This window comes from Trachypithecus francoisi, unplaced genomic scaffold (genome assembly GCF_009764315.1).
Source record: "Trachypithecus francoisi isolate TF-2019V2 unplaced genomic scaffold, Tfra_2.0 Lachesis_group15, whole genome shotgun sequence".
NCBI lineage: Eukaryota > Metazoa > Chordata > Mammalia > Primates > Cercopithecidae > Trachypithecus > Trachypithecus francoisi.
In genome coordinates, this window is record NW_022681460.1 from 18,551,369 (window position 1) to 18,578,966 (window position 27,598).

A 27,598-nucleotide genomic window follows, 5' to 3' on the forward strand; every position below is an offset into this window, starting at 1 on the left:
TAGGATTTGGGGTTTCTAGCTTTCCCAAGCATGTCTATGGCAGCAGTTATCAAAACTTTTTACCATAATCCATGGTACAAAAAGCTTAGGGCCAGGTGCAGTGGCTCACACCTGTAATCCCAGTACTTGAGGAGGCTGAGGCGGGTGGATCACTTGAGGTCAGGAGTTCAAGACCAGCCTGGCCAACATGGTGAAACCCTGTCTCTACTAAAAATACAAAAATTAGCCAGGTGTGGTGGTGCACACCTATAATCCCAGTTACTCAGGAGGCTGAAGCAGGATAATCGCTTGAACCCAGGAAGCAGAGGTTGCAGTGAGCCGAGATTGTTTCACTGCACTCCAACCTGGGCAACAGAGCGCTAGATTCTATCTCAAAAAAAAAAAAAAAAAAAAAAAAAAAAAACGACTCCATAACAAGTTTATATTTATGTTAAAAATTTTCATGAAAACACACCCTTAGTGCACCTTTACTATGCAGTATTTTGGTATTTTTTATTGTATTTCACTTTGAAAGTGCTGGTTTTGACCCACTGAATTGGCTTTTACATCTCTATAATGGGTTGCAATACACAATCTGAAGAAAGGCTAGTCTGGCCCTTTAGGTAGACCAGAAGTAGCAATAACTATTCTGCAACCGTAAAATTTATATTCCCTGTACTTGTTCTCTCATATTTGGATCATGATCTTTGCATTAAAAAGGAAGAAATGTGCTAATACACTTTTATACTAATTCACTAATCCAGTGAATCAGCAGCAATTCACTGTCAAACTGCCCAAATACTCTGAAATTACCAGTCATCCACTAGATTTTCTTGACACTCTACATAATTACTTAGGAAACATTCCACATAATTACTTGGGGAGCGTCTTTATTTGTTGTTGGTGTCATTTTATACAGAACTTAGAACACTGGGTCATACGGACTTAAAATGCATGGGAAATGTTCTTTATATATTCGTGCCTAGTATCCTGAAGTTTGTCTACTCTTCTCAATTCCAGAGATCCATTCTTGTCGATGGTTAATATACTGTTTATATTTCAAAACCTGAGACCCCCTTAACAACAGTTTTCCACTTATATGGGACCATTAATGGGCCATTTTCTGTTGTATGATAAATTTTAAAGTGTAAATTTCTCATTAGAAATTTTAGCATTCATTAGGCCAGTGGAAGTTAATCTGACTTCCTTAACAAGCAGCAAACACTTTTAAAATGTGTGAAGCCAAGAGTCTGTTTTCAGAAGACCAGAAACATCACCCAGTCAAAACTGTAAAAACACAAAATAGCATCAATCCTACTTTTTGTTCATTTGTTTGTTTGTTTGTTTTTTGAGACGGAGTCTCCCTCTGTCGCCCAGGCTGGATGCAGTGGTGCGATCTCTGCTCACTGCAAGCTCCGCCTCCCAGGTTCACACCATTCTCCTGCCTCAGCCTCCTGAGTAGCTGGGACTACAGGCGCCGCCACCACGCCCAGCTAATTTTTTTGTATTTTTAGTAGAGACGCAGTTTCACTGTGTTAGCCAGGATGGTCTCCATCTCTTGACCTCGTGATCCACCTGCCTCAGCCTCCCAGAGTGCTGGGATTACAGGTGTGAGCCACTGCACCCAGCCCAAACATATTTTTTTTAAATATTTTTTTTCTAAATTCACTAGGTCACTTTATTTATAATCAAATCTTGACTTGACATTCTACCTGCAAAGGTTTTTAAATGTACTTGCTAAAGAATCATTACAACTTACGAATGAAGCTCCACATTGCAATGATGGAAGTATATTTTCCAAATACTAATAAACATTCCCTACCTAAGAAATTTCAGTGGGCGCTACTGTTGTCTATCAGATTTATAAGCATGAACATGCCTTAAGCTGTATGCCATGTATCTACTTGGTAAAGTGAAATATCCCCCTCTTTAGTCTAACATTCTGGTTGCTGAGTCTTCATAAAATGCGAGATGATATGGACTTTTTCCTGCATAAAAGTATGAAGGTAATTACTAGAGAATAAGAAAATTGAATAGGATTGTTCAAAACTAAGATGCAAAGTGAAGGTGGAGCTTTCAAGATATTTTCTTAGAGCCACCAAAATAACATTGCATATTTCCTTCCATTTTTAGCAGTAACTTAAACATTAGCTTGGAATTTATCCTATTATAGGTAGTTTTTCCTTAGAAAGAAACATTATGTTAACTTCTGAAGTAATGTTACATTACTTGAAATTGTCACATAGAATACCTGCACTAGTAGATCCAATTCCTGTGGTCAGCACAGATCTCGGTGTAATCTTTGCTGCATATTTGAGGAATTGAGATTTCCCTGTGCCAGGATCTCCAACCAATAAAAGATGAGATTCACCTAGCAAAAAGCAAATATGTGAAGTTTTAAATTTCTATAATTTCTATAAAGGGGCCATGAACTAAGAATAATTAGAAAAGAGTCCATTTGGAATGCCAACAAAATTTTACATAGTGTTTTTACTGTGTACGTTTCCATAGGGTTGTTTGAGAAAGGATTTAACTAGAAAATCTTTAGAAAGTTAACTGTCATAACAATCCTTAATTGATTACTAAATGTGACATAGAATCTAAATTCTATTAATAAATTATGTGCTATTTCCAGATGTTTAGGCCTATGTTTAACATTTTAAAAAATATCTGGGCCAGGTATGGTGGCTCACACTTGTAATCCCAGCATTTGGGAGGCCAAGGCAGGAGGGTCACTTGAGCCCAGAAATGTGAGACCAACCTGGGCAAGACTCCATCTCTACAAAAACAAATAAAAAATTTTTGGCTTATAAAGTTTGATTTACTCTATTTTTAAATACCAAACTACTATGATTAAATCCTTGCATACAAGTCATATGAGTATTTTATTCTATTTTTATTTAAGCACTTAGAAGTATTAGGGATTTTACAAGTACTTTATAAATATCAAATTACTTATGTTTCCAACAGTTAAGACCTTTTCATTTATGAAAAGTTCATTTAGTAACTTAGTGAAATATGTATCTTAAAATAAGTACTCATTTTGCAAATGTAGCATCAATAACATGTGCATATCATGTGGTACATATCATTTCACTGACCAAGTTTATTCAGCAATACTCAAGTGTTCCCTAAATACATTAATAGGAAACCCCTATTTAAGCTCAATATTTGGCAGAGTGCCTTGCAAAACAGTAGGTGATCAAAACATATAAGTACACCTTATACTTACTATTCTACATTGTACTATATGGTTTTCGAGTCTCTACTAACAGCCTGATTTATAATAATGTCCTTTTAGTCTTTTGGTTTAATTTTTGGTTATTATGGCCCACATACGGGGACATAATAACCCGTATGCCAGACTCTGGTTAAGTGTGTTAGCTGCAAAAGAGCTTTCTGCCATCTGGACATAATTATACACTTAAGAGTAATCTTTTCTTGAAGGTGTGACCTGCAGCAGCACCCCATGGCAGATGGTACATTTGCTATCTACCAGCAGAAGGGGAATCAGCAGGCAGATGACTGAAAGCAGCAGTCTAAGAGGAACACAGTGACAGCCACAGATGGAGAGACACTGACTGGAGACATTAAAATGCACTATTTCTAATCTTTTTCCTTTTGAAAACAGACCGGCGATCCAACAAAAAACACAGTAATAGAAACAATTTTATTTTGTGGCATTCTTATAGGCTATAGCAAAAGTATATGCCATAGAAAAATGTAACTTCTTTCAGTCTTTCTGGAACTCTATAAAGTAGCTTCTAATATATAGATGCTAGACTAAGTATGAGATATTCAGACAACTGTCACTTTAAAAGATTACAATTGGAAAATAAAACCCAACAAGCAGTTTTTATTCGGGAAAGAAAAAGTTCTAGCTTCTCTCCATGTGTCAATATTACTCAAAATTTCTAAATAGGTACTAACCTCTGACCCGTGTTCCTGTCGCATCAGTCCTTTGAATCCCACCAGCCAGCACCATGGCCACAGCAAGCTTTACAAGATACATTCCAAACACTTGAGGGCACAAGCTAGCCAATATTACATTCCTTCCTAGGAAAAGCAGAAAGATCAGAAATCAGCAATAATTTTCAAGAAACCCCAACTGAAATTTCCTTTCCTTTCCTATCTGACCATCCTCATTTAAATATACTCTATTATGTGAAATGATCAGGAGGTCCAATTCCAAATGACTAACATGATTAAAGGAGGAAATAACTTTGTTTTGGTTCAAAATGTCCTATTTTTTTTGAGACAGGGTCTCACTCTGTCACCTAGGCTGGAGTGCAGTGGCGTGATCATAGCTCACTGCAGCCTCAAACTCCTGGGCTCAAGCAATCCTTCTGCCTCAGCCTCTTGAGTAGTTGGGATGGCAGGTGTATAGTACCATGCCCAGCTAATTTTTTTTTTTTTTTTTTTTTTTGGAGCAACGTGGTCTCATTATGTTGCCCAGGCTGGTCTCAACCCCAGTCTCAAGCGATCCTTTCCTACTGGCCTCCCAAAGTGCTGGGATTACCACCCAGCACTTATGAGTGGTATGAGCCACCGTATGTACTTTCTATGTGGTAATTTCAGTAACATTACTCCATTGCCTAAATAAAAGGAAGGCATTCAATCTCAGAAATAATGAGTCAGATCATACAAGTCAGTAATCTTTAAATACAGAGGTAGCTGGAGCTCATGAAGCTTCTCCAAAGGTATAAGAAGAAATAAGTTAAAAAATCCACCCTCCAAGTCAATTCAGCATTTGCTCTGAGCATTCTGGTAAATTCTGTTTCATCTGGAACAAAGTAACAGGGGCATCGAGGCATTAAGAAAATCACTGCACACCACAACCCCAGCAGTGTAAGCATGAGATCTTGAATAATGCTGATCATGTGCTTTAAATAAAAGAATATCACTGTTTGGGGTTCTGTTTTCAGAAATAATGCACCAAATCTGAGAATCTGCCTTTCTCTTCCATGAATAAAGCAGGTATTTCATTCAGTCATTGGCCTAATCAACCTATGGAATTCCAACAGGCCATTCCTGAGCCTTTCCACGACTTATAGCCCTATACACAAAGGCTACTTTTTGTAATGAATCAACATTGATTCAGTGGCAACTAATCTATGATGATGTGGCCTGCGATGGCAGAAATGGTGAAGAAAGAAAATCTTTTAGTAAAAAAGGAACCAGAATATTTAGTAAATCCAGGAAGTTCATTATTTGCCAAAGGAATCCCTCCCTGTTTCAAAGTAGAAAGCCTAGAGAAAAGGTCAGGAATCCAAGCAGGTATGACTTGACAGCAGGTAGGTAAATTGTGACCAGAATCTAGTGATTACACATGGAAGGAAAGAAGAAACAGCCCCAACAAACAGGTTCAAGAGTAGGCAAATTGATCTGAGTTACATAAGCCAAAACTTAAGAGCCAATTTTACTGAGTAACATGCAGATGGGAAGCATATCCCTGTGGTAAGAGGACAGGCTCTGGTGTCATGTTTGGATTCAAATCCCAGTGCTATTAATTACCAACTGTCTGACCTTGGGCAAGCTTCTTAACCTCTGCCTCCATTTCTTATCTGTAAAATGGAGATTATAATGGTATCAAGACAGAATTGTTGAGGATCAAGGGAGTTGATAAGTGTACAACAGATAAATAATAACTGGCATATAGTGAGAACTACTTAACTGTAACTGTTAGCTATTTTATTACCTGTATCACTTGAGCATCTTTCTGATCTAAAGATTTCCTCACGCTGTAGTCAACACAAAAGACTACAAAGGTAGGACTGGGGTCCCAGAGAGAAGCAAAAAGGAAGGGCCATTATCCTAAATTTGTTGTCTAAGTTGAAAAGCTTGATTCCTTGGATCATGGCAGCAGAAGCTCTCATGGCTCTATCATGGAAGAAAATGCATTAGCCACCAATACCTTCCCCATCCTCACCTCCCTCCCAAATTTCTAGTTCTAGACCATGTCAATAGTGTGGCAAAGGCCTAGTTATCTACTCTTGTGCGGCCCTCAGTCATCTCAATGAAGAGAACTTAGTAGGCCTTCAGTAATCTCAGAAGTAAAGATACGTCAGTCACCCCCAAAGTGGGTTCAGATGGCCCAAAACACTCCAACCCTTACATCTGGATTTCTATCTAACATCTAAGCACCAGGGTCAAGGAATTCCTCAGGTCACAGCAGATCAGAATAAGGCCCCTAGGTTCATTCTAGTCAGTACCCACAGGATCAGGTCTTAAGCAAGTCAACCTTCAAGTGCTGAGCAGCGAAGCATTCTCCAGCTTTAGACTAGCAAAATGAAGATGTTCTGTTGGATACACCTTCCCAACTTCACCTCTCCTCCCTCCAGCACACTCACCAACACTCTGAAATGGAGGAATACAGTGCACTGGTGCTGGTCCATAGGAAACTAAGAGAGAATTCATTCACACTAACAAGAGAAATATTGCCTCATTTTCTTGCTATCTTCCTACTTATATTTCTCACAAGATTATTATATTTACTTCTGCCTTTTATCCAATAAATGGTTCATGCAACAGTAGCCTAATTAAAACAAGACAGATTAATTGCCAGCACCAAGCACGTTTGAAGATCTAGTTAGAGGACCATATGATGGCCTTCCCTTCATTGTTAAGAGGTAGAACTGAGCTGAGACACTGTAATAAATAAATAACAGTGGTCCAAGGAAGAGTTACAAATTTTTATAAGGATAGAATCCTAAGAAACCATTTTCAGGCTGTTCAGGCTGGGCACAGTGTAATCTCAGCACTTTGGGAGATGGAGGTGTGAGGATCGCTTGAGCCTAGGAGTTCAAGACCAGCCTGGGAAATATAGCATAGTGAGTACCCTGTCTACTTTAAAAAAAAAAAAAAAAAAAAGGCATTTTAATTTAAAAAATCATTTAAAAATGTATGATTCTTAAAGTGCCTGCTTCATAAATCTATAATGTAGAGAACATTTGCTTCTTTCTATACAGATCAGATAAAAGAACAGGAGCTACTAATGTGCTATACACTTATGCAAAAAAATAAAATAAAATAAAATAAAATTCCCATAAAATAAAAGCAAACTGTTCCTATTTAGGGAAATGGAAGCCTTCTTCTTCTTATTATTATTATTATTAATTTTTATTTTTTTTGAGACAGAGTCTCGCTCTGTCACCCAGGCTGGAGTGCAGTGGCATGATCTTGGCTCATTGCAACCTCCGGCTCCTAGGCTCAAACAATTCTCCTGTCTCAGTCACATAAGTTGCTGGGACTAGAGGTGCACGCCACCACACTTGGCTAATTTTTGTATTTTCAGTAGAGACAGCGTTTCACCATGTTGGCCAGGCTGGTCTCAAACTCCTGACCTCAAGTGACCCACCTGCCTTGGCCTCTCCAAGTGCTGGGATTACAGGCATGAGCCACCACGCCCAGCCAGAAGCCTTATTTTTTAAAATAATATCTATCTAATATAGCATGTGATTTAAGAATAAGGTAATCAATATCTCTTAGATTTGAGGGGAGTGTTATTAGAAATGTCTATTACTGGCTTCAGTTTATTTTTCTCAGAAGATGTCTCTATGGAGAAATGAAAACAGGCACTTGAAGATTTAATTGGCACTTTATACACTCGGGATTTATCAATAAAATACACTATAAGCCCAATGGCTGTGATGTTTTATTCTTTGTAATTACACCTGAATGTCACAGTCAAAATTTTTGCTTGTGATGACAAAGCTTATTGTCTGCATCGTCTATCTCTCATCTTTTTCCTAGTTATTCCCTATTTTAAAATCTTCAGCCAAAATAATGTAAAGTTATCTTTATCATGGAAAATACATCAAAGAGAAACAATGGCTTTAATTGGATGAGGGTTCATAATATTAAGAGTTTTGTCTTTTTAAAGAACTATATTTTTAATTGATATGATAGGAAACTCTGAAATTGTTTGGCAGTGTATGAGGTGTTTAAAATAATACTTAGAAATGGAATATCTCCAGGCAGTTTGCTAAATAGAAGAGTATGGCAGAAAATGGCTTCAAAAGGAGACGAGAGCTAGAGGTACTCACTAATCCTACCCTTTAAACTCAGCCATCGAGTTATGCGGCATATAAGACTGTCAAATCACAGACATCATATTTAACCACTGCATGTAATACCTTTAATAATAATCAGTTTTAGCCCTTAAACACAAACCTGCAAAGGGATCGCTCTTATAGTATTCCCAAAAATCTTCAAATTCCTTTCGGACCTCCTCATCCATGACAATCCCTGAGGACTGCTCATTATTTACTTGGATGTAATTTGCTTTCAGGACTATCTCCACTTCACAGCGCACATCTTGCTGAAAGGGCTTCCACCGTTGCATTACAACCCCATAAATAGTGAGGTCATCACCTAGGAAAAAGCACCAAGTGAGTCCAGTGGTAGCATCCTGCATGCTGAGCACAGACTCAAAATGACAAAGGACCAGACATCAGAAATAAATCACTCCCTTACTAGAGTTTACAATGTGTACACTCATCCAGAAAACAATTTAGGGGCAGAATAACACCCCAGATTCTTGACTTTTGTCGCCCACAGTTATTTGTATCTGTGAAGTGAAAAGCTGAAGTCAGTATTTCCTATTTTTCATAACCTGCTACATGATAATCATACCAAATCATTACTTTTCACTGGAAAAATAGTTTACTGGATGATTCATTCATCATAGTTACATTGGGTGAAATGTTCGTCCTCTGAGTCTCTAACCATTTAGCTCTCATTTAGAGAAGAGATGTGGGAACTGCAGCCAGAAGGTTAAACTATAATTTGGAGTCAGGAAAAGAGACAACGTTGTGATGACTGGCAGGTAGTTTGGGTTTCTTACATGTTCATTTTTACTTAACTCATTTGTTAATATTCTACTCACTGCCCCTCATCTTTTTTAATGAACCAAAGAAACAATAAACTAAGAAACAAATAAATACGTGTTCTACTTCAAAGCTCCTTCCCACAAAATATGAAAGCATGGGATACAATCCTGCTTGCTCGTTGTTGATGGTTCTCTCCTACCTGAGGAAACTCTCCCACCATTCCTGGTAGGCAGAAGCAACTTTTATAGACTTTCCGACGAGGCCCTTGGTAGTTTATAGGCACACTCGCCTAACACTGCCATCTGTACTTATTACAACATACAAGGCAATGCCTCAGTTAACAAGTATATACAAATGTTTGGCATTCGATATTTTGGTACTGGAGAAAGTGGGCCAAAAACAAACATGAAAAAAATCATAATCCTTATCCCCCCAAATTTTAATCTTGTTGAACACAGGGTATTGGATGTGCCCCAATCCCAATCCTGGTATTTATATTTTGCATAATAAACACTGTCTCAGAACTAACAGGCAATTCTTCATTTCCAAGCCTTTGTGCCAATTATATGATATGTGCTGATGAAAAATGCCTTTCACTCTCTAAATTTCAATGAGTAATCTGCATAGTTTTTGATTTCCTAAAGGAAAATGCTAAATGCATGGAACTGGTAGTGCCAATGCACAGAATAGAGGCACATTTCTAGTTTAAGGTAACTTCATACTAAATGGTTACAAACACATTAAGCAAGTGCTTTACAAGTTTCCAAGATCTTTCCTAAGCCACTACTTAATGATTTTCAAATCCAATCAGGAATGATGATCATTTACTATATTGTCTGACTCCAAATTTCTAGGTAAAAATGATTGGGGATAACTTTGCATAAGCACATGGAACAATTCTCTGTGATGGTCATTTTAATAGATTATGTTTAGGTTGTTTCTAAACCAGTTAAATGAGGAACTTAACGTTTAGATATATGACCCATAAGTAATAATCTAATGTCAATAAGCAGTGATTATGTGGAAAATATAGAGCACTGAAGCATGGCCAAGAGTACTGACCTCATCAGATTTGGATTTAAATCCCAGCTCCACTGCTCACAGGCTACGTGACCTTGGGCAAATTACCTACCCTTCCTAAGCCTGTTTCTTGACCCACAAAATGTGAATGATTATATTTACATCATAGTACTACAGTGAGAATTAGATTAGATAATGTACATAAATTACTTAATGCAATATCTAGAACACAGCAATTGCTCAATAAATATTAGCTCTTCTTATACTAAATCTACCTTACATTTGTAAAGTAGTTAATACCCTTAAAAGCCCTTCAATATATATGTGTTTTCTTTACTCAAATACTTACTGAATAGAAGATTCATATAATCACCAGAACAATTGTGAGGTATACATGATAGTCCAAGGCAATAGATATTCACCTTAAACTTCTGTATTTTTCAAAAGTAATGTTATAAGCAATGTTGTTTTCAGGAAGCTAAAATTCTTAGTTTTCTACAATCCAGTCTCTCCGTGCCCCTACATAATCTGTGGCATCTTTGCTACTGCAGCCATTCCCAGTCAGACCTATCTGTCGGATCTCCTGCTGCACTGACATTTACCAGCACACAACCTCCAACTTTGTTACTCTGCACATGCCGAAGTGGGTTCCTAACTAGATCGTAAATTCCTGAAGGGCAAGGATTATATACCATTTATGTTTTTTGATTCCCACAGAGGTTTAGAGCTAAGGATATATGAAAAAATAGCTATTGATAGATTGCTTCTCTCCATCCTTCATTATTAATGACATTTGAAAGAAAAACAACTTAAGACTTATTTCTAGTACAGAAATAATTCAGTGTAGATGAACTGCATGAAAAGATCTTATTCTCAATTGAAGGATATCTACATGTTTAGGCTGAGCTTATATAAGAACTGCTTTGCTTAGATATTACAGATTTAGGTTAAAATCTAGTCCTATGTGAGCAAGGTATTTTGACATATTCTGGGGTTGCTTAGCAGGCAATCCATAATCAAAGCTGTTATCTCATTAGTATACTATTTAGACAACTGTACGTTCATATACGTCAGCTATCTGCACCCTAGAAGAGGTCCCTCACCAGAATCCGAACACTGGCACCTTGATCTCCAACCTCCAGCCTCCAAAACTGTGAGAAATAAATGTTTGTTGTTGAAGCTACCCAGTCTACGGTGATCTGTTAGAGCAGCCTGATACAGTTCGGATATTTGTCCCCACTCAAATCTCATGTTGAGATATAATCCCCAGTATTGGAGGTGAGGCCTGGTAGGAGGTGTCTGGATCATGCAGGTGGATCCCTCATGAATGGCTTGGGCCATCCTTTTGGTGATAAAGGAGCCCTCCCTCTGAGTTCAAATGAGCTCTATTCATTTAAATGTGTGTGAAACCTCTTCCCTCCCCACTGTCTCTCCTGCTTTCCCCATGTGACATGCCTACTCCCCCTCTCCCTTCTGCCATGATTGTAAACTTCCTGAGGCCTCAGAAGAAGCTGAGCCTATGTCTGCACCGTGCTTCCTGTACAGCCTGTGGAACTGTGAGCCAATTAAACCTCTTTTCTTTATAAATCGCCCAGTCTCAGGTATTTCTTTATAGCAACACAAGAATGGACTAACAGCCCAAAATGACTAAAACATCACCCTTCCACAAATACTTTTGATTTCTTCTTAGTCTCCCCAGTGAGGAAAGGGAATACGATGAGTTGAGAGGGACAAAGGAGAGCTTAGGACTAGTCTGGTTAGCCTAAAGAGTAAAACATAAACTCAGAATGACAGTGGAACAATCAGGCTTTCGGAGCTCTCAGATTTCCAGAACAGTTCTAAGGCTCAGAAAGTCTTTAAATTGCCTGGAACATTATAGATTATCCAGATCAACTGCCACTGTAAGGCCTAAATCCCTAACAATGTACAGTATATGCTGTGTTTGACTGTCTATGAGAAAAAGAACTCATCACCATCCAAGGCCCATGTTAGACACCTCTAATTATTAGGTATTGAGTCGAAATCTACCTCCTTGTGGCTTATCCCACTGAAACCCAGTAGCATCTTCTGTAATTACATTCTATTTCTATGTGACAGTCTTCTAACTATTGAAAGTTGGCTGTCATGTCCTTCCTCAGGCTTCTCCATGCTAAACATGTATAGTTCTTCATTGAGTATGGGTTTCAAGTTCCCTCCCAATTCAGGTGATCAGCCAATGAAAACATTGAGGACCCTCAGAAGACAGCAGACCAAAATCGGTGACTCCTATCATGGCGTCACCAGCACAGAGCAGACAGGAATGATGTTCTTTCTTCTAGGTACCAATAAGACATGCAGCAGCATCTCACAGAGTCGCATTCTCTAATTCATTTTATAAAAATGCCCACTGAATCCACTACATTTTTTTAAAGTTCCTGCTGTTAAGCTATAGTGCACTGAAAAGAGCCTTAAATTAGACATCAGTGGTTCTGGATTCATGTTCCAGTTATGCTACATAACTCTCTAAGTGACCTTAGGCGAGTCAGGTTCTTCATTCATAAAACAAGCACCTGGACTAGCTGCTGTTGTACAGGTCTAGCCCAGCTCTCTTCCTGCTATCACTTCCTACCTGCATGCCAGTTTCTGTTCTCAAGATGAGCAATTAAAGCCCTACATTTCCCTTGCCTGTGATCTTGGGAAGATAAAAAGTGGCTTTTCCTAATCAATACTTTAGGACCCACTACACAAGCTAAAAATAAATTCATTCTTACCAGATTTGCAACTATCCACTAAGTCATCTTCCAGAATAACCTTCATAGATCGTGGAATACTTCCAACAGATAGCCTTTGAACCTAGCAAAGAAAAGAAAACAGATTCTGAGTATGCTTAAATACATGTTAAGTATCCAGAAGTCTAGCAGTACTTGAAATTACTATTTCTATTTCTCTGGTATATCATTCAATTTAATTATAATGGGGATTTAAGTAATTTTTCTTGAAAACTATGTCTACTATCAATTTAAGAATTCACTAAATAAAATACAAATATGGAAAATATTTCCAAATATAATCTACATAATCTACATTGCAGATGGTCAAAGTAAACGTATGCTACAACTACGAAATTTAATAACAAAGTTAACTTTATCTAGAAAAGAGGGGTATTTCTTTCCTGATCACTAATCAAAAGACCTGGGACAAATCACCCAGTTCCTATGATTACTCCTTAATAACAGAACCCTAGTTTTATTCCATGTGGACATGTGCCTAACACAAAGACTGTATTTCCCAGGTTCCCTTCAACATTGAACATAGATATGGTCATATGATGGAACTCTGACTAATGAGATATCATAAGCAGACAATGCAAGAGACTTGCAAGGAGACTGCTTAAGTGGAGAATTGGTTAGGTGGTAGGCAACTTTGCCTTTTGTTCTCTGACTACAACACACATGTGATGGAGTTGTAGCCAGCATCCTGGCCCACAGCCAATCATCAGAAGAGAAGCCATGTATTAAGAATGGTTGAGGCCGGGTGTGGTGGCTCACATCTGTAATCCCAGCACTTCGGGAGGCCGAGGTGGGTGGATCACCTGAGGTTAGGGGTTGTGAGACCAGCCTGACCAACATCACAAAACCCTGTCTCTATTAAAAATACAGGATTAGCCAGGCAAGGTGGCACACACCTGTAATCCCAGCTATTCGGGAGGCTGAGACAGGAGAAATGCTTGAACCCAGGAGGTAGAGGTTGCAGTGACTCAAGATCACGCCATTGCACTCCAGCCTGGGCAACAACAGCGAAACTCAGAAAAAGAAAAAGAAAAAGAAAAAGGAAGGAAAGAAGGAAGGAGGGAGGGAGGGAGGGAGGGAGGGAAGGAAGGAGAGAAATAAAGGAAAGAAAAGAAAAAAGAAAAAGAAAGAAAGAGAGAAAGAGAGAAGAATGGTTGAATAGAAAGACAGGAGTCTGAGTTCTCAACAATGAACTAACCTTGAACTGCCTATCTCTTAAGTATTTTAGGTAAGAATAAACCTTTGTGTTTAAGCTGCAAGCAAATGAAAATCAGGCTCACTCTCACTTGTTAAAGAGTGTTTACAAATACTTCATTTAGCACAGCAAATAACAGAGGGTCGATCCAAACTCCAAATCCTATTCACTCCAATGTGATTTTTTTTTTTTTCCAGAGACAGAGTCTTGCTGTCAACCAGGCTGGAACACAGCTGCACAGAATTCCTTGGCTCAAGTGATCTTCCTGCCTCAGCTTCCTAAGTAGCTGCGATTATAAGCACAAGCCACCATGCCTGGCCACTCCAACGTTTAACAATTTAAGCATTAATTAATCTTCTATCCCTTAGTTAAGAACCTTAATTTTCTTCTATTCTTCAGTTAAGAACAGCTAGGGTGGACTTCTTAAGTATTCACTTCTTTAATTTTAACATAATTAAGTCATTTCACAACTTTCTTGTCAATGCTCTACCTAAAAAGGATGATGATTGCATGGTTTCTAAAGACTATATTCAGATATATGTGGAACAGTTTCAAGCTTGATCTTTGACAAAGTGGTAACACAAGTCCATTTGTATCCATTCTGTGTTCTCTAATCCTATCAATGTGCCCATAGCTGAAAAACACTTCTTCAAATTTGTTATTTATCTCATTTATGTGATCATTTACCTGTTCCTGAATTTTGATTTCCTGGTAATCTCTACACCTGGTTGGAGATGAAGACAAGCCTGAGAGGCAAGTGAATTTAGAGGAATCGCAGCTCTCCAAGCTGGGACATGAGGATGGCCGGCAAAAGGTGTAATACTGCTCAAAGTCAGCCTTGACCACAAACACATGCTTGCATTTGGTACACATGTAATCCCGCTCAAACTCCAGAACCTTCACCAGACTTGTTCGAATCACTGTCCCAGTGACAGATAAAAAGTGTCCCACATCCTTGGTTTTAGGTATGTGTTCCCTCACCAGCTCAGGACAGACAGGCAAACCTGATGGAGAAAACAAAAAAACAGCATCAACTTCAATCTTGAGATTTGACTCCAAGGGATATATTCTTCTCCTGTTTCCTGAAAGATAAATTTTAATTTCAGGGAAAAAAATGATTGTGTGTTACTAAGAAAAAATTAGATCATCAACTCTATTAAGAAAATAGAAAGAATTGTTTCAAATAACAGTTAACAGTAGAGTATTTTTTAATCCAGATACTGCGCAATGAGCAGACTAGGTTTTAAAGCATGTAGCTGTGATGCTATAATAACCAGGATTTAAAAAAGTACTTATTCTCACAAGAGGGCTATCTCAGTAGGATCTAAAGTATATAATTTTAATGGCATTTAACAAAAAATATACTGCTGCTTGCCACACATAAATTCAACTGATGAGTCTTTTAGTAAACCACGAAGCTGACTGATAAAGAGATGGTAGCATGACGACCAAAGACTTCCACAGTGCTAGAAAGTTACTTTTTTAGTCAGATTCAGAATTTATTAATACATACACATGACAGTGTTTTCCAGCCCTGACTTACGTAGCAGTTTAACCACAGCATCACCTTATCCTACAAAAGCCTCATGTTTTTCAACACTAAAAAACAGGCAACAGAAAAGGTGCAAAATGCCAAAGAAAATTCTTATTCAGTCTGGGCAAAGTGGCTGACACTTGGGAAGCCGAGGTAGGAGAAGCACTGGGACCCAGGAGTTCAAGACTAGCCTGGGCAACATAGTGGGACCCCATCCCTACAAAAAATTACAAAATCAGCTAGGCATGGTGGTGCACTGCCTATAGTCCCAGCAACTTGGTAAGGCTGAGGTGGGAGGATCTCTTGAGCCCAGGGGGTCAAGGCTACAGTAACCATGGTCACGCCACTGAACTCCAGTTTGGGGAACACAGCGAAACCCTGCCCCAAAAAAAAAAAGAAAGAAAGAGAGGGAGGGAGGAAGGAAGGAGAAGGAGAAAAAGAGAGGGAAAGAGGGGAGGGGAGGGGAGGAGGAAAATCTTATGTGGAAATTCCCTCTTTATCATGTTTGGCTACAATGCACCATTGGGGTGGAAAGATGTTGGCTATGATGATTAAAGGCTAATTCCTAACAAGTTTATTGGAATAGCATCTGTTATACTGGTTCATGTCTCCTGCCTTGTCCTCAGTATTTAGTGGTTCAAAACCAGGTAAGTACGCCTACTGAAGACCCATCTATCAGACTGTCTAGCCCATGAGAAATGCCATAATAGGAATCATTACACTTTAAGTTTCTATGGTCAGCATATTTTCTCCTGGTTGATACATCTATTCTGAAAGCCAATCAGAAGGTAGTTTACGAAGTATGAAGGGAAAAAGCAAATTAGTTAGAGTAACTGAATGTTTAAGGTGCCAGGCTATGATAACCTACTGTTACAAGTCTACAGACAGATTTGAATTTTTTCTGTTGGTTGGCTGAAACTCTCTCTCAATACATAGTAGACTGTATAGACAAACAAGGTGGCCATTGCCAACACTTGCCCCATGACTCCTTTTTCTATGCTTCCAAGACTGACTTGCCCATTTTCTAATGAACATATTCATTATTTACATTAATTCAGATTGCATCACATTTTGCCATTAAGGGAGTCATACTTTTGGTTCATATCCTGGAATGTTAAAAAACAAACAGCCCAGAGATCTCTCTCTCTTGTTTACCTGGCCTTAACTGCAATGTATGTTATAATACATCTTAACACTGCTTATAGATTATCAGTTACATTTATTTTGCCCCCGACATGAATACTTTTAAAAAAATATGAATACTTAAAAGAAAGTAAGATATAATTCACATACCACAAAATTTACCCTATAAAGTATATAATTCAGTGGTAATTAGTATAGTCACAATATTGTACAACCATCACCACTAATTCTAGAACATTTTCGTAATTTCAAAAAGCAACCCTGTACCCAGTAGCAGTCATTCCCCATTTGTAACCCTAGCTGCTGGCAACCACCGATCTACTTTTGGTCTTCGTGAATTTACCTATTCTGGAAATTTCACACACAGATGCTCCGTGACTTACCATGGGGTAACATCTCAATAAACCCAATGTAAATTGAAAATGTTGTAAGTTGAAAGTGCATTTAGCACACCTAACCCACTGAACATCATAGCTTAGCCTACCTAGCCAACCTTCAATGTACTCAGAATATTAGCATTAGCCTTCAGTTGGGCAAAATCATCTAACACAAGCCCTATTTTATAATTAAGGGTTGAATTTTTCATGTTATTTTTGAATACTATACTCAAAGTGACAAACAGAATAATTTATGGGTGCTCACAGTATGGTTTCTACTGAATCATTTTCACATATTCATAAAGTCAGACAACTGTAAGTCAGGGATATCTGAACAAAATGATATAATATGTGGTCTCTTGAATCTGGCTTCATTTACTTAGAATAATGTTTTCAAGATTCATTCCTGTTGTAACATATACAGTACTTCGTTCCTTTTTATGACTACATAATATTCCACTGTTTAGATATATCATATTTTGCTTATTCATTTATTAGTTCATGGACATTTAGGTTGTTTCCACTTTTTGGCTATTATGAATAATGCTACTACAAACATTTGTATGCACATTCTTGTTTGAACTGTTTTCGATTATTTTGGGCATACACTTAAGGAGTAGAATTGCTGGGTCACATGGTTATTAAAATAATTTTTAAAAATAACTTTATTTTTACATTTGTAAACCAGTCACTAAATGCTCTCTATTGTACATATACAGAAGGATACTCAAGTGGGATATATGATAATTAACCCAATTTGATTCTCGAAATACAAACAGAATGTACCAACAATTACTTCTAAGAAGATAAGGAAGGTAAAAAGGAGAATAGAAAAAAAATAGGTTAAGAAAACTTACTTAAACAAAAATTCTTTGAGTTTCTGAAATACTCATTTTCTCTTCCTTGGCCATAAAGAAATATCATTTTTGCCTCCCATTTCTAGTCCCCTCATCTCAGTTCTGCTTCAGATGCAAATTGATTATTCAGTTTAAATGATAAAGTCAATATATTAAAACAAGGAAAATTAAGATCAGGAGAACCACATTACAGAAAATGTGGTGTTACTCTAATGTTATACATAACTGAAGAGTGCCTAATAAGACTACAGACTGCCTAGCATAATTTAGAAAAGTCTTTGGATTTTTGGCCGAATGTGGTGGCTTATGCCTGTAATCCTAGCACTTTGGGACTCTGAGGTGGGTGGATCACCTGAGATTGGGAGTTTGAGACCAGCCTGACCAACATGAAGAAACCCCATCTCTACTAAAAATACAAAAAATTAGCCAGGTGTGGTGGTGCATGCCTGTAATCCCAGCTACTCGGGAGGCTGAGGCAAGAGAATCATTTGAACCGGGGAGGCAGAGGTTGCAGTGAGCCGAGATCATGCCCCTGCACTCCAGATTGGGCAACAAGAGCAAAACTCTGTCTCAAAAAAAATAAAAAGAAAGAAAAGTCAAGTCTTTGGATTTTCAATGTGAAGAAGTGATGTATCAATGAAGTCTTATATAATATAAACTGTATAGACAGACACTTTTTATTTTTGGCTTAAAACAAATTCTGGTTTAAAAACAAAGTTATGTGTAATTTTATTGTAGTTTTATTCCTAGAAAGCTATCTTTAATTTGATAGTGTTTCTTACTGTAAATAGAATCTTAGAATGGAAGAATAGAACACCATATGCCCCACTGCTTCTAGAGTAACCCGAGCAATACATAATGAAGGCCAAATCTTCTCTGCTTTTACACTTCCATGGCTTGCCACAGATCTAAGAATAAGGAACCAAATCTGGCCTGGACTACAGGGCCTTTTGTGACTGGCTTCCTGTTTTATCAAGACTTCTGTGCACTTTTTCACACATAGTGCTCCCTTTGTCTCAGTGCTATCCTCTTCACTCTGCTCCTCAAAAATGCCCACACTAAGAAACAATGCAGGGGTTAAGAATACAGACTCAGGTCAAGCACAGTGGCTCATGCTTGTAATCCCAGCACTTGGGGAGGCCAAGGTGGGTGGATCACCTGAGGTCCGGAGTTCGAAACCAGCCTGGCCAACATGCTGAAACCCTGTCTCTACTAAAAACACAAAAATTAGTATTTTTGTGGGTGTGGTGGCACATGCCTGTAATCCCAGCTACTCGGGAGGCCGAGGCAGGAGAATTGCTTGAACCTGGGAGACAGAGGTTGCAGTGAGCCAAGATTGCACCTGTGCACTCCAGCTTGGGCAACAGAGTGAGATTCTGTCTCAAAAAAACAAAGAATACAGACTCGAGCTAGAATGCTGAGGTTTGAGTCACAACTCTGTCACTTACTAGCTGTGTGACCTTGGCCAAGTTGTAACCTCTCAGATTTCTCGTCTATAAAATAACAACAGAACCTATCACACAGGGTAATAAGAAGACTAGAAGAATTCACAGCTTACACCTATAATCCCAGTACTTTGGGAAGCTGAAGCAGAAGGATCACTTGAGGCTAGGAGTTCAAGACCAGCCTGAGCAACACAGAGACCCCACCTCTACCAAAAAAAGAAAAAAAAAATTTTAAATAGCTGAGCACGGTATTTAATTTAAATATGCCTGTAATCCCAGCTACCCAGGAGGTTGAGGTGGATCACTTGAGCCCGGCAATTAGAGACTGAAGTGAGCTATGATTGTTGTGCAACTGCATTCCAGCCTGGGCAACAGAGTGAGAACCTGTCTCAAAAAAAAAAAAAAAAAGAATTCATACATGTAAAGTTTCTTAGAATATTACTTGGCATATAGCAAGCACTCTTTAAACATTAATTCTGGTTGGGCACCATGGCTCATGCCTGCAATCCCAGCACTTTCCGGGGCTGAGGTGGGTGGATCACCTGAGGCCAGGAATTCAAGACCAGCCTGAGCAACATGGCAAAACTCTGTCTCTATCAAAAATACAAAAACTAGCTGGGCATGGTGGCACGTGCCTGTAATCCCAGCTACTTGGGAGGCTGAGGCAGGAGGATCGCCTGAACCCAGGAGGTGGAGGTTTCAGTGAGCCCAGATTGTGCCACTGGACTCCACCTTGGACAACAGAGCAAGACCCTGTCTCAAAGAAAACCCCCAAAAAACGTATCTTGAGTGAGGCATGCATCACACATAAAAGTTTCCATTAAGCTCCCATATAATAATGCTTAATATATACCTACGCATATATCTGTAGGCATGCATATACCATCTGGTAAATATCTGACTATATAGCTGTCGGCCATACAGCCCTGAGTTTTTTTAAAGGAAGGAAAAACTACATTCTTTTTGGTTTCCCAAGATCCTAGCAAATGCCTACTGATGTTTTATTTAGTAGTCACATAATTTGTAACTTACTTTTTCAGAGAATTGAAAAAATAAGCTAAATTCACCTGAAACTGATAGGGTCACTTAGGCAGACAGGATTGTATTACTTAAACTGAGCATGGAAAGGTATCTGAAAATAATGGCAGCCTAAAACTATTTCCTAAATACCATTTTGACAACATTAACTAAAGTCCCCCTTAATAATCTTTTTGCGAACTTATTAAAAGGAAACATTGGCCAGGCATGATGGCTCACACCTATAATCCCAATACTTTGGGAGGCCTAAGCAGGAGGATCACTTGAGCTTGGGAGTTTAATACCAGCCTAGGCAACAGAGTGAGACTCCATCTCTAATTTTAAAAAAAGGTCAGGGCCGGGGGGGACCCTTTTACTTGATCCCATCAAGAGATTATCTAGTACCCTGTTGCATAATGATTAATAATCTTCATAATTTATCCTAGCAAGTGTAACTGCAGATAATATTTTTCATTTGAATTAAGTATTTGGTCTTTTTGGGAATCTTAACTTGCCTCCAAGAAGTTCTACTATAGTGACTCCAAACCTTTTTGGAACTGGGGAAGCATCCTTATTGATTATAAATCACCACTCTTCTCAAATGTACTATAAGGTAAATATTTATTTTTAAACAAAAGGGTGTGTATGTTCTCCAACTTAATAACAGACTGCCCTCAATATTCTGGACCTGCTTTTAATTTTACCAAATCTTTCTTTCACGTAAATAGAATGAGGCTGTACCAGCCTTTATTAAGTTATATAATAATGGCATATTTAAATTTTGTTTTAATTGGGGGGTTGATAGGGACTCTAGAAGTGGTTTGCATTTGAGAAACGGAGGCTCGGTGGGATAAAATAACTTACTAAGTTTCCCAGGTTAGGCATGTAGTCTTTAAACCCAATTCTTCTCTTTCACCACACCATGCCTTCCAAGAAATTATTCCCATGCAATGCACTAAATAAAAATTGTTACACTATAGTGTCACTTTTTTCTAAAATTCTTAATTCAACTCTATCTATCCTGCTAAAAAATCACTTTTAAAACAGAAAGTGAGAGGCAAGAACTCCTAGAGGCAGGAATTCAAGGACACAGCTTTGCCACCACAAGCTGCTGATTGCTCCGCTGCAGTTTCTTAACAATTAAAATCCTTAATCTGTCATGCATTCAACAAAAATGTATTGAGTAACTGCTAGGTAGACAGCACAATGCTAATACTGATATATAAAAATAATTTCCTAAAACAGTTTTGAAGATCCCTGGACAAGATCTATCACTTTTCTAATTCTTTGTATTACCAGTTATTTTATTGTTAGTAACCATAAAAGCTCATAAAGCTGTTTTGAATTACCATTTTATACACAGATGTGGAAATATATAGACACACAAGTATACTGCTGTCTCCACACATTCTCCCTCCCCTCAGTGGGCATGACTCATACTTCCTGCCCACAGAACACAATTATTATTCTGCTCTAAAAGAAGTGACCATCAACTACGTAACAGATACATATTTTAACTATAAATATCAATTATTTCTTAGTGTTCTCAATCTAGTATATTTTCTCAAAGTCTTTCTAGAAGATAGCAAGACAGTAAAATCCTTAAGTGATTTACCTGATATCCTCGCATGAAGATTCTCTTTCATGGAAACACCCTCAGACTGAGAAAGGGACTGGAGAATTGTCAAGGCTGACCTTCGCAGTGCACTGTCAAAAACTGTAAGCACTTCATTGGGGAACATGTTGAAATATTCCCCGATTTCCATGTTGGTCTCAAACAGAGTCATGGCATTAACCACAACTGGGTAATGAGCATCTTCATCCCTTTCCTTCAAGATTAGAAGAATATCATTCTTATGGTATTCCGAAACATATGACTCAAACACTTGACCAACCAGTGTAACTTGATCGCTATTCATCTTGAATCTAGGTAACTAAAGAAAAAAAAAGGATCATATTATATATTTGATATTCAAGATGTACACACAATTTAACAAAAACGATTGGTTATAAATCACACTGGCTTTGGGTCATACTATTATCACAATATCTGAATTCAAATCTTAATGAAATCTGAATTATCTGTTACAGTCACAGTACACGTACTTTAAAAATAAGTGAAGTCAAATGTAAGCCAAATAACTATGTAGGTACTGATTATCAAAACCAAAAATAGTTCAAAGCATTTCCTATATCTTTTCCCAAAATTTCCTTCATGTTAACCCTGCATTAATATACAGGCATGCACCTAGTAACATTTCCCGACTGCACTTATAAAAGTGGTCTCATAAGATTATAATACTGTATCCTTATTGTACCTTTTCTCTGTTTAGATACATAAATACCATTGTGTTACAACTGCATACAGTATTCAGTACAATAATATGATGTACAGGTTTGTAGCCTAAGAGCAATAGGCTATGCCATATAGCCTAGGTGTGTAGTAGGCTGCACCATCTAGATTTGTGTAAATACACTTTATGATGTTCACACAAGGAAAAATCACCTGATGACAAATTTCTCAGAATGTATCCCAACCATTAAATGACATATAATTGTATTTATTTTACATAATATATGCAAGAGGCCACATTCCATACTCACACATTTGCTCTCAAGTATAAAATCTGAAACATATCTTTTGGCTTAAGTCAGTTAACAATGGAGTTCTTTGCAAGAGTCCTGGTTCTAGGATCTGTTTATATGAATACAGTATCATTTTTTTGTGCTTTCTCACTCTCTCTTTAGTTATACACACATACTCATGTGTATTCTGCTATGTAACAGAAACACATACCATTAATCTAATTGACAGCCAGTTCTGACATGAATAATTAACAGACTGTCTTTAGAAATTCATATTTGGAAGTGAATTTGTTTCCTTCTTTCTTTCTTACCCTAGGAAATCTATTGGGTTCTGCAGAAACAGCTGTCAACAATGTAAAGAAAACAGACAAACATAGGAAGGAAAAAAAACACTGAGTCTTCAAATAATAAAAAAAGTATTATTGAAAAAAAATACAGCATATACCATTACTTTAACTCAATCCCCTGGCACTCTATTAAAAAGTATGTATCTACAGATAAAAAGCACCTACCTCCATTCTATTTTCATGTATACAGACAGATAACAAATTACACATGTATAAACCCAATTCAATGTCCATTTCCTAATATCTACCATGTACAAGGCACTATGCTGGCAAATGAAAAGTACAGTAAAAGGTTCTCTATGTCCTCAGAGATCCAAGGGACAAATAAAATGAAACAGTGCTCTTATCACTGGCCAAAAATGCAATATGAATAGGAGCACAAAGGAGAGGGAGGTTAAATGTAAATAAGGTGACGATCCCAGGTAACTGGACAGTTACAATCTGTCCAAATAAGAAACACTTATTTGGTTTGGAAAGAGATTGAGCACTGGAGAAGAAGTGTACTTAAATTTGACTTATTTCATTTGTCCAACATTTATTGTACTGGGCTCTACAAATACAAATATTAAAGGAGATTGCTATAAAGTTCACAGTTTATCATCCAAAGTATCTGTTATACATGCTGTCTGCTATATTTTGCTTTCTCTGAGAACCTGCTATTCCGCAAGGTGTGAAAGGTGTAAGAAGTATATACAACAGTTAGGTCAAGAATCCTGACAACTATAGAAGGCCAGGGTGAGAGTAAGAATGAGTAAATGTATATCCAAGACAATGAGTGAAAGTAAATTAGGGCCTCCACGGTAATTTGTTTTTGGTTAAGCAATATAAATTCAGCCAAGTGTAAAGCAGAAAAAGCACTTGGGAAGGAATATTTCCACAACATGGACTTTGCAAAAAAAAAAAAAAAAAATCTTGACTCCCAAGAGTGGCTACAAGAGAATCACTATGATTCTATTAAAGCATATTAAGTTTAGAATCACAAATTTAGCAATTTGAAAAACAGCTCCACACAAGGCAGGAAAAGGGCAACAGCAGAATTCAACGTTCAAATTAAAATTTTAACGTTAGATTAAATTTTGCCTAGTTAGGCCAGCATTTCCATGGTTGTATGGACCATCGTTCTTCATTCCCTTTCAACATCTACGCAAAACTGACTAATCAACTGTGTTACAAGCAGTTTGCTAACTCAACGTACCTACTACCCACCCAGATACACACTGGAGGCACTTTTTGTTTTGAGAAGGGTCATTTCACAACCTTCACGTTCTCTTTCCTTTTCTTATTGAATATTTGGGGTCAAAATACAATCATTTGCTTTACTTTGTCCTCTTGATCACAGCGAAGCGTCGAAAAGAAGAGGAGAGTGCCTAACTGCACTGACATCCCCCAGCTGTCTCCGGAATCGCGGCAGCCCCGCCCCGCCCGCCTGCACCTGCCGGGAGCCCCGCCCCCTGCGCGCGGGCTGGCCGGACGCGCGCCCTCGGCCCCGCCCCACTCCCTCCGCCCCTCTCACTGCGGGAGCGCGCCATTTCGCGCCTTCTCCCCGCCACTCGGCTGCCCCAGGGGCGCCTGGCAAACGTGGAGTCGCTCGGTTTTGGAGGCATGCTTTCCAAACTTTCTAATTCAGAGGGTCTCTGCGCGCAACGCCTGCCCCCACGACACCTTGGCAGTCTCTGACACTTCCCGGGCTCTTCTCTCGGGCAGCTCCCGTGCCTGTCCGGTCCCGGAGTTGAATAGTTTTTGAAGTAATGAGACGTGAACGAGACTTGGACGAACTGGAGAAAAACATAACCGCGAAAGGAAGAGGCGACTATCACTTACTGGTTGTGCCAGAAGTCGCCGGGGACGCGCTGCTCCCGAGGCCGAGGGGCCCAGAGAGCTCCAGCCAGGTGGCGGGTTCGTCTCTGGCGCTAGAAGGCTGGGGGGCGGGGTGCGCGCGTGCGCGTGGCCGCGGCCGCTCGAGGCGCCACCGGCTACGGGGACGCGCGGGCTCTGTCGGGCGGCCTAGCGCCTGCGGTTCTGCCTGGCCTGCGCTCCCGACCGACGCCGGGCCGCGCACCGCTTCAACTTCCCTGCCCCGGCGGCTCTTCCGGGTGGAGACGAGGCGGCGGGGCGGGGCGGAGCGGGCGGATTGGGGCGGGGCCAGGAGGGTCCCGGGTGGGGAGAGGGGCGGGACCCGAGCAGTGACTTCAGGCTGAGTGGAGAGAGCAGGGCTGTGCGGCGGCTCAGATTGGATCTTAAGGTTTGTTTTTTGTCTGTCCGAGGAATTTGCCTAACCCGAGGGCACAGAGGATCTCTTCTGTATTTTCTGATACAAGTTTTAGAATTTTAGGTTTTATATTGAGGTCTGTGATCTAATTAGAGCTAATTTCTGTTTGTGGTGCAAAGTATGGATCTTAGGTCATTTTTTTGCATATGAATAGTGTCATTTGTTCAGAAAGCTTTCTTTTTCTCCCTCAATAGCTTTTGCACCTATGTTAAAAATCAGTTGTCCCTAAAGCATCAGTTGTGGGTCTATTCTTAGACTTTGTATTCTGTACCGACAATGTATTATATTTCTCTCTACAAAAATACCACATTGTCTTGATTCCTGTAGATTCATAAGAGTCTTAAAATCAGATCGCGTTTGGCCTCCAATTTCTTGTTCTTTTTCAAAAATGTTTTGGTTCATCTAATCCCTTGGGTTTTCATATGAATACTAAAATCGGCTTGTCACTTTAAAAAGTTGCGATTGTTTTTGGAGTCACATTTCGTCTATAGATCCATATGAGAATAATTTACATGTTAACAATATTTAGTTATGACTCTTAAAGTAAGCTTCTTCATTTATTTAGGTGTTACTTCACTCAGCAAATGTTTTGATCTTTTGTCAGGTCTAGCCCTATATAGTCCATTCTCACACTGCTAATAAAGACATACCTGAGACTGGGTAATTTATAAAGGAAAGAGGTTTAATTAATTTACAGTTCAGCATGGCTGGGGAGGCTTCAGGAAACAAAATCATGGCAGAAGCAGAAGCAAACGTCCTTCTTCACAGGGCTGCAGGAAGAAGTGCAGAGCAAAGGGGGAAAAGCCCCTTATAAAACCATCAGATCTTGTGAGATCTCACTCACTATCAGAGAACAGCATGGGAATAGCCACCCCCATGATTCAGTTACCTCCCACCGGCTCCCTCCCACGACACTTGGGGATTATGGTAACTACAGTTCAAAATGAGATTTGGGCAGGGACACAGCCAAACCATATCACCCTATGTCAGATTTATCCATAAATCTAAGGATGAGAGGAACATATACTATTTGATATTATGTGAATGACATTTTAAATTTTAAATTTTCAGTTTTCTTTGATAGTGTCTTAGTCTGAGTTGCTAAAAAGGAATACCTGAGACTGAATAATTTACAAATAAAAGAGGTTTGTTTGGCTTACACTCCTGCAGGCTGCTTCTGGTGAGGGCTTCAGGCTGCTTCCACTCAGTGAAGGGGAGGCTGCCTGTGCAGATCACATGGCCAGAGGAGAAGCAAGAGAAAGGGGAGGTAGTGGTCAGGCTCTTTTTAACAATCAGCTCTGGAGGCAACTAACAGAGTGAGAACTCACTCATTATGCAGTGACAGCACTAAGTTTTCCTAAAGGATCTGCCCCTGTGACCCAGACACCCCCAACTAGGCCCCACATTTGGGATCCGATTTTAAGATGAGATTTGGAAGGGAGAAATACTCCAATTACGTCAGATAGTATGTAACAATATGATTGGGGGTTTTGTTTTTGTCGTTGCTGTTGTTGTTGTTGTTGTTACAGGTTCTTGCTCTGTTGCTCAGGCTTGCATGCAGTGGTGTGATCATGGCCCACTGTAACCTCTGTCTCCCAGATTCAAGCAATCCTCCTGCCTCAGCCCTCTGAGTAGCTGGGTGATATGGTTTGACTGTGTGTCCCCACCCAAATCTCACCTTAAATTGTAATCCCCAGGAATCTGGTGGGAAGTGATTGAATCATGGGGCGAACTTCCCCCTTGCTGTTCTTGTGATAGTGAGTTCTCATGAGATTGGGTTTTTTGAAAGTGTCTGGCACTTCCCCCTCACTCATTCTCTCTCTCCTGCTCTGCCATGGTAAGATGTGCTTGCTTCCCCTTTGTCTTCTGCCATGAATATGTTTCCTGAGGCCTCCTAGTCATGCTTTCTATTAAGTCTGCAGAACTGTGAGTCAATTAAACCTCTTTTTGTAATAAATTGCCCAATCTCAGTTAGTTTTTTATAGCAGTGCAAAAACAGACTAATACATTGGAATTATAGGTGTGCGCCACCACACCTGGCTAATATTTTGGTATTTTTGTAGAGATAGGGTCTCACTATGTTGCCCAGGCTGGTATAATTGATTTTTTAATATCAATCTTGTACTTGCCATTTTGTAAAAACCACTTATGAGTTCTAGCAGCTTTTTTTGTGGATTTTGCTAGATTTTCTATATATTCAGGATTTGTTATCTATGAATAAAGACAGTTT

General features: G+C 39.0%; 1 protein-coding gene across 5 annotated transcripts in view; it reads right to left on the reverse strand.

Moving 5' to 3' along the window:
* Window positions 1–25,197, reverse strand: part of MCM9 (minichromosome maintenance 9 homologous recombination repair factor) — a 124,422-nt gene extending 99,225 nt beyond the window's left edge. For 2 of the 5 annotated variants that reach the window (XM_033234415.1, XM_033234412.1), the window contains exons 1-7: window positions 24,921–25,197; window positions 21,782–22,100; window positions 14,481–14,797; window positions 12,581–12,662; window positions 8,152–8,352; window positions 3,910–4,035; window positions 2,231–2,350 (exon numbers count right to left, since the gene is read on the reverse strand). In XM_033234415.1, coding sequence (XP_033090306.1) covers window positions 2,231–2,350; window positions 3,910–4,035; window positions 8,152–8,352; window positions 12,581–12,662; window positions 14,481–14,797; window positions 21,782–22,085 — 1,150 coding nt within the window. In that variant the 5' untranslated portion in view covers window positions 22,086–22,100; window positions 24,921–25,197. Of the gene's footprint in view, window positions 1–1,823; window positions 2,351–3,909; window positions 4,036–8,151; window positions 8,353–12,580; window positions 12,663–14,480; window positions 14,798–21,781; window positions 22,101–24,294; window positions 24,499–24,920 lie in introns of those variants that run through there. The other 3 variants (XM_033234414.1, XM_033234413.1, XM_033234416.1) reach the window with 3 other exon arrangements.
* Between the last annotated feature and the right edge of the window lie 2,401 nt (window positions 25,198–27,598).